At 39.5% G+C, this 8,043-nt stretch overlaps 1 protein-coding gene across 5 annotated transcripts in view; it reads right to left on the bottom strand.

Moving 5' to 3' along the window:
* Positions 1 to 4,264: 4,264 nt before the first annotated feature.
* The window catches only part of LOC101673611 (synuclein alpha interacting protein), a 162,490-nt gene continuing 158,711 nt past the window's right edge, over positions 4,265 to 8,043 (bottom strand). For all 5 annotated transcript variants that reach the window (XM_004761356.3, XM_045081415.1, XM_045081412.1 and 2 more), the window contains one exon: positions 4,265 to 4,820. In XM_004761356.3, the coding sequence (XP_004761413.2) occupies positions 4,736 to 4,820 (85 nt within the window). In that variant the 3' untranslated portion in view covers positions 4,265 to 4,735. The remainder of the gene's footprint in view (positions 4,821 to 8,043) is intronic.

The raw sequence follows: 8,043 nt of genomic DNA, 5'->3' as shown, positions 1-8,043 counted from the left end.
GTGTCCTGGTGGCATATATGGGAAGCCCCGCAGTGGTGGTTGAGGAGTGGTTTTGGGATGGGTTTCAGTCTTTGCTTGGCTGTGCTTTTGTCTTCCTTATGCCCCTGCCAGATGGGTAGCTTTCCGATGATTTGATTTCATACATCCAGACTTTAGAGAACTTTGAAAACAATGGAAAAGCGACCCCCAGTATGGTTTAAAAAGTGCAATGGCCCAATCCTTTCTTGAAAAATTATGATTTCTTCTACCCCTCCCATCCAGAAAAGAAGCCTCAGTTTCTATAATTATATGATTTTGAACTTTCTGCATATGAAATTCTAGTATGGAGTAGGATTTCCATATATACACATTAAACTTATGGATACTGCTTAGTGAAACAGAAGAATATGACGCTGCCAGTGGTATTTCCTGAAAACACCTAATACCCTCTTTATATTTAGACCTAGGTGCAGGGGCTCATCATTCTTCCCCTTTCTTTGAGGAAGGGTTTTTTTCTGTCAAACTGTCTTCTCAAACATTATTCTGATAGACAGTTCACAGCCTCACACAATTAGAAATAGGGCCCACGGTGAATGTCACATGATTCTGAGTTTCTGATATGCTCCCAGCTGATGCCCATACTAATGTTCTCTGGCCACACCTTCATGATTGGAATTGTGGGGAAAGTTTTTACAAATACTTCTCTCTGGGTTCTACCCAGAGAGTTAGATTTATTATAGGTTTGGTGTGGGCATCAGGTTTTTAATTTTTTTTTTAGCAGGGAGGGAAGGCAAAGGAAGAGGGAAAATCCCAATCAGACTCTGCACTGAACACAGAGCCCAACGTGGGGCTTGACCCCGTGACCAGGAGATCACGCCTGAGCTGAAATTGAGAGTCAGATGCTTAACTGACAGAGCCACCCAGATGTCCCTGGACATCAGTTTTTTTAAAAGCTACCCCAGATGATTCTAATGTATAGCAATATTTGAGAACCATAAGCTCTGAACCAATTACTTTTCCCCATGTGTCCATGTGTCCCTTACATATCCTTGTGCGCCCCCACCATGGTTAATACCAACTTCTGGGGGGGTTTATTCCAAGACAGTGCCTAGCACGGGGCCCCATTCTTGGTATGGGCTCAATCAGAGTCTGATGACCACATCAGCATATAGAAAGATGCTGTTCTATTCACATGCTGTGGCAAGAAGGAAGAGAGAATTTACTTTTCATTGTAAATATGGGTTCAGCACACTTCATACTCACTGCAGTTCCTTTGCCAGGCTTCTTCCAAGGAAAGCCCATAAAAGGGGTTTTCCAGATCTTGGGAACCTAGGCAGACAAAGGGGGAAAATGGAGAGCAGAGATGTCAGCAGAGGAAAGAGAGGAAGGGAAGGAAGGACAGAGAGAAAAAGAGGAGGAGGGAGAAGCGATGGAAGAAGAATGGGGAAGAAAGAAGAAGAAACTAAGATGGATATAAGGGTAGCAGAAGTTGAAAAACACTAACAAAAATTGCTGGTAGATACTTACTAATCACCATCTCTGAGAGACATCAGAGGTTCTTGTGGAGCTCAAAGAATGTAGGATCTCATTAGTAGACAGGAATCAGGCACTCAAAAAGTTACACTGAACTATGCAATGGAGAATAAAGGGAAATAAAACTGGAGATAACATGGGACTTATAGAGAGACCCATCAACAAATGAGAGTTCCAAGGCAATAGATAGCATGAACTCCATTTTCATGTGGGGAAATGGTATTAACTCCGTTGCTATGGATTCCTTATTCTTACTTGGCTTTATTAGCTTAACTCAGATTATGTACATAGGTGGCTCCTGGAGAGATAACATTTAACCCATTCCATTATCAGGGGGTCTTTCGGGGTATTATTTAAATATTTTGTAGTTATTTCCTCAAGCCTATACCATCCAGTATGTTGCCTGCAAATATTCTGAGAAAAAAATTAATTTCAATATTTACTTGAAGATAGATACCTTTGAGAGTCCTCATCCCACTCCTAACCCCACGATGCCCATCTAGAAGTTTCTTCTTAGAGTTGAGGTCATGGTACTAATGTTTTATGAGACTACGGAATGGGCATTCAATCCATTCAAAGTGGTGAAGGTTTGGTATCTTGTTATCTTTTCTAAGAAACGTTCTTAATTTGATGGGTTGAACTTCGGCAAAATGAGTCCCTTTAGTGACATAAAAGCAGCCAGTCTTTAAAAGACGCTGACAGATGCTGAGAGAGTTTTTTACAGTGGGCTGAGTTTCCAGCTCTGCTGCATGTAATTAGGCAGGCAGATAGAGCTTCACTCATTTTACTAGCCCAGTGGGAGGGAGAGGGGGCGGGGGGCCCCAAAGTTCCGCTAACTTCAAGGAAACACTCTCTCTTTCTTTAACATGTGTGTCTCCATTTCTGTGAAGAAATAAGTCTGTGTTTCATTTTATAAATTCTGCACACAACTGAGCTTGTGGTAAGGAACACATCATTTCTATTTATTTCAAGCAAGCGTAATTTATCCATTTCATAAAGAACTTGGATGGTAAAGATGGTATACATGTGTGATTTAAGGATCAGCATTTTTAGTGTGCTAACAACATCAATAAACACAGAATGCATTATGTCGGCAGTTTGGCTCATCTGAATCTACTTGATTTTCCTATTTTGCCTTTTTTTTAAATTTAATCTTTGGTCTTCAGGGTTTAATACTCTGGTGTCTGAAGTGCTTGTGTCCATAAACAATTGAATTGCCAGTTTTCTTGGTCAAGGTAGCATCTCTTGTTTTCAAACTCTTGGTTTTCTCTGCTACATTTAATTGGGAACTCTGTGTCTGGCTCATAAAAATCTCTACAGAATGTTCCCCCCTTCAACTTTTAAGTTTAAAAACCCAGTCTGTCTAAGAACAAAGCTGGGGCTTCTGGGGAACAGAAAGAGAATTCTCTGGGTCCCTTTCCCTTGCAAGCCCCATTCTAGAATGAAATCTAAAACTTGGCTCATGTGTACCAAGCAGAAATCACGAGAATCTCCACATGTGCTGGCCATATATTCTATATTAGAATTGCAAACCTAGGACCCCACAATAAAATGTGAAGAAGTAGAGAGGATCCCTGAGGCCAAGGGGCCAAGATCAGAATAGGGACTCTCATTTGAGGAAAAAAACCACATGAGCAACTCAGAGCTATGAAGGACACTAGGCTATAATGACAAGAACTCAGAGGACCCAAGCAATGACAGAACTATTTGGTTGAATTCCTAGACATGTTGCTCTGTAGGTCGGAAGGAACTCACCTCCTAGATGTGCATGCAGGCCAGTCTTGCCCTTTTCCAGGTTGATTGAGGATGCAGTGTTTCTTCCCCAAGACCCATCCAGAAGTAGAGCCAACACAACTCAGGATCCCTGTGTACTAGTCCAGTGGGAATAATGAGCAAAGCTGGGCCAGAGCCAAGTCTGCTGTTTACAAGTTGTATTACTTTGGACGTAGGACTGAAAGCTTTCTGAACTTTAATTTGCTAAGCTATAAATTGGTTGTAGGAATATAACTATGTAAGTGTGACTGGTACCTAAAAGGTCCTTCTTCTATACCTCATTGCATCTTGTCAAGCCCAAGTTTGTCAGGCCAGGTTTGTTACCCATATATCTAAGATTACCTCCTAACTTAGTACCTTGGCCTCTTGTGTCAACCAAGATACAGAATGGCCCATATCTGATGGCTGGAACACTGCTTGTAACTGTGAATAACATATAGGGCTCCCTCCTACTGGGAAGCACACACTCAACTTCCAGACTAAAATTTGACAGGCCTCTTATGGGCCATGCCAACACTTTGAAAATAAAACTCTTGAAGTTGCAGCAGAAATATATTTTTACATGATAGGACGAAACCATCTGGAACTTACTGCTTACATGGACTGAAAGAGCTGTATCAACAATAGGGTTGTTATAAACTCAGGCTCCACACTGTCTCCTAAAGGGATTAGACAGGTCTCATAATGTGTTCTAGACAGAAAAAGTGACCCAAGCAGGGGCTGAATCCTTAGCTGTCATTAGTATTTTCCCATGTCAACGCTGGGATTTGAGAAGACAGAAGGAATTGACTTACTTTATATACTTGTCTGATCCTTTAGTACTTAATGAAAACTAGAATGTTTTATTTCACCCCTATGGGAAAATAGCTAAAACAGGCAGTTTGTTCCTGAAATAAAATATCAGCAATCAAAATACTCTCAAGGTCCCTTAGAAAGCAGAACATCACAGGCTTATTACAAAATAGGTGCCCCAAGCTTCTAGGTGCTGTTAACATTGTTTTATTTCCTTTATACAAAAAGTAGAAATGACAGAAAAAAAAAAAAACAAACCACCCTTGACAGAAAACAATACCACTGACCTGGTCTCACTGAGGAGCTGAGCCCAAACTGCCCATTTTACTAGAAAAGTTCAGTCAACATTAGCAAACACTCATGCAACTGATGAAAGACAAGATGGGGCCAGTGGCTTGGTGGACATACCAATCCAATCTTAAAAAACATACATTGGCCCAATCATGCTTTTAAATGGCATCTCTTGAGAAACAAGTTATATATACAAATATCACCCCAAAATGTGTATTATATAGTCTACCACTATAAATTTAAGGCATCCTGATATTGTTCTTCTGCTGGTGAGGCATTTTTCTCATGATTCTATTTCCACAGTGGATAGTCCAGAAATTTCCAATAGTGTCCAAAGGGCAGCAATGAGAGAGAAGAAAAAAACGATTTACAAGAAGAGTTCTTTTGACTCTGGCTCAGCATTGTGCTTTATGCTGTAGGATTTCTTCATTTTTCTATTGATGTCATTATGCCTAAGCAGAAGAAAAACCATAAAGGCCAGAATTAGATAAAACTATGGTCAAGTTACAAGACAACACCACTAAAACAACTTACCAAAAATGGAAATTATCCTCATACAAACCACACTGAAGAACACTTTATTCTACTAGGCAAATTATTCTTTTCATATAAACCACTCTTTAAACAATAAAAAACTACAGTCATGTAATAACACACACTTGGCAAACACTTTTTAATTTGGTTCTGGAAGTTATTTCTCAATCATCCTGACTGGAATCCAGGCAAGATTCTAGTCAAGTGAATTTTATAAAATTCATGTCAAAGTCACGTCAAATCAAATAGTAAGTATAGTAATGCTGGTTGAGTGGAAATGAGATGTTTATATTTTATTGACATGGATTCATTGGTGACATCTTTAATGTCCAATAAGCTTGAGTCCTAATTATTCAAAGAAGATGCTTATTTGGTGGTGTGATTACGGCTGGAAGACAATGAGTAGGAAAGTCTAGGGAAAAAAGAAAAAAAGACCAGGAAAAAGTAATGCTGTTCTCCACCCCCACCCCACCCCACCCCCCATATTTGATACCTAGTAAGCCTATGGAAAGAAGTACAAGCTTAAGCCTTGAACAGTCATGCTTTGTAAGTGAATTTCCCTCTAGGTGGACACATTTGTTCACATTCTGGGTATAAAAATCTTCTGAGAGGAGTCACCTTCTGAAGGTGGGTGAGTCTACATATTAATAAATTCCTTCTTGTTGCTACATTAGACAAAAACAAAGTGTTTCCAGTAATGCTACTTGCTAACACGAGGACATATTTGGATGGGGAGCTTCAAGTGGAGTGTTATGGCCTCAAAATCATGCTTGCTTGCAAAGACTGTGTAGACTATTTTCAGTGTTCCAGGAAGTATTTGATCCTCATCAACACCTGAAAGTTCTAATTCTTACTTTATTTATTCCTCTGAATAGAAATTTATTAATTTTTTAAAAAGATTTTACTTTTAAGTAATCTCTACACCCAATGTGGGGCTCGAGCTTACAACCCTGAGATTAAGAGTTGCAAGCTTTACTGACCAAGCCAGCCAAGTGCCCTGAGTAGAACTTTAGAGATTGTCTATGGGCAATAAAGGGAAGAAAGGGAAAGAAAAACCTGATTGGTAAAAAGATGCTCTAAGGACTTCCAATTAAACATGGTGGATTAAACACACACATTCATCACCCCATTCTCACAAAACAACACTAAAAAAGGAAAGTAAAGAAATAAGAAAGGAATAAACCTAAACAAATAAGGGAAGTGAGAGGGGATGATAATACACAAAATACCAACACTATTTCAGAAACAGGAAGGTCGAAGGGCCTGTGGAGCTGATTCAGCTGAGCAGAAGATGCAGAAATCTAAGCCCATGGGCAGGGAACCCAGCAAACTGATCTATGCTGCAAGATGCAGAAACCAAAAGCACCATGTATTTCTGGAAGTGACAGTGGGTGCTGAATGGGTGCTAAAAATAGGAAGATTATTGGGAAAAAAATTTTTTTAAAGATTTTATTTATTTGACACAGAGAGAGATCACAAGTAGGCAGAGAGGCAGGCACAGAGAGAGAGGGAGAAGCAGGTTCCCCACTGAGCAGAGAGCCTGATGTGGGGCTCGATCCCAGGACCTGGAGATCATGACCTGAGCCAAAGGTAGAGGCTTAACCCACTGAGCCACCCAGGTACCCCAGATTATTGGAAAAATTTTTGGAAGTAGCAAGTCAGATCCCAGATTATCTCTCTGACCCAGTGTAGCTGGGTAACTGTCTCTTTCCCACTGTGAAAAAGACTGGAGGTTACAATTTGCAAGGTGCGAACCAGACAGAATTCAGCTAAAGGGGGCAGAACCCATGAGATTAAATGAAAGTCTCCCTAAGTGAGAATATGATTCTCAACCCATCTCCTATTAGTCTGACTCATGAATTTTTGGCACTCAGGCTATGGGCACTAGCAGGAGACTGGAGTTTCCTTAACTTGAGAAATGAACTGGCCAAGAGAACAGACTTACAAATACTAGTAGGGACTTTCCCAACAGAAGAGCCTAGTCCTCACCAGTTGATGTGAAGCAACACTGACCAGTCAACAAGCCTCACCCATTAAGTCAGAACCTCCACTCAGCTTTAGTGAATATAAATGAGTCAGAGATCATTAGATATTTGAGGAAAGTGCTACTATGAAAGACAGAACCAAAATCAACAGAAACGGAAGTCAAAGTGACTAGAGATAACATACGGAGCCAATGAGAGCTTTAAAATCTTTAACAAGGAAAGAAACACTGGGAAAATGTCTGTAATTCATACCATAAAGGGTTAGTCTTTCTAATATGCAATATAGAAAGAGCTGCTATAAGTCAAAAGAAGAAGAAGGCCGAAATCTCAATAAAATGAAGGATTAAAAATAGTACCTTCATACAGTAAAATAATACCAATGTAAATACCTTTTACTGCAAATACTTACTGCAATACTTTTTACTGCAAAAAGGAGGAAAAGAAAAAAACATATATATTTATATTTGTCTGTAAAATTCACATGTATAATGCTACAATAAGGAAACAAAGAGAAAACCAACAAGGTACTTTTAGAAATTAACACTATTATAGCAAAAATAAAAAATTAGAAGGTTGGAAGGTAGAGGTTAGTTCTTTCCTAAAAAAAATAAAAAAGCAAAAGTTCTTTCCTAAAAGAACGACAAAAGACAAAAGTATGGATAAAGATAGAAAACTAGTTAGCAAATCTGAGGATCGATTCAGTGTGCCCAACATTACAATAGTATGATTTCCAGAAAGAGTGAACAGAGAAATTGCAATGGACAAAAATTTCAAAGAAATTGTACAAAAAAATTTCCCAGAACTGAAACATATAGGCTTCCAGACTGAAAAGGCCTGCTGCGTGCCCACATGTCAGGAATGTTAATGGCATCATGACAAAGCATCAATAAATCAAAATACTGGGGATAAGGAGAAAATCACAATAGCTTCCAAGGGATTTGCAATTTGAGAGGAATGGAACTTTGCAACAGGCACACTGGAAGCAAGAGGAAAATGAAATGTGTTAGAGATTCTGAGGAGAAGTGTTTCCTACCTAGAATTCTATACCTAGCCAAATACATCTAACCCAGTATGAGGGCAAATTGAAGATGTTTTCAGACAGGCAAGGTCTCAACAAATTTAGCACCCATTCACCTCCCAAAGAAGGGAAGATGTG

This window comes from Mustela putorius, unplaced genomic scaffold (genome assembly GCF_011764305.1).
Source record: "Mustela putorius furo isolate JIRA1106 unplaced genomic scaffold, ASM1176430v1.1 tig00000561_pilon_pilon_pilon, whole genome shotgun sequence".
Classification (NCBI taxonomy): Eukaryota; Metazoa; Chordata; class Mammalia; order Carnivora; family Mustelidae; genus Mustela; species Mustela putorius.
The sequence above is the reverse complement of the archived record's forward strand: the minus strand, read 5'-3'. Positions and strand labels throughout refer to the sequence as shown.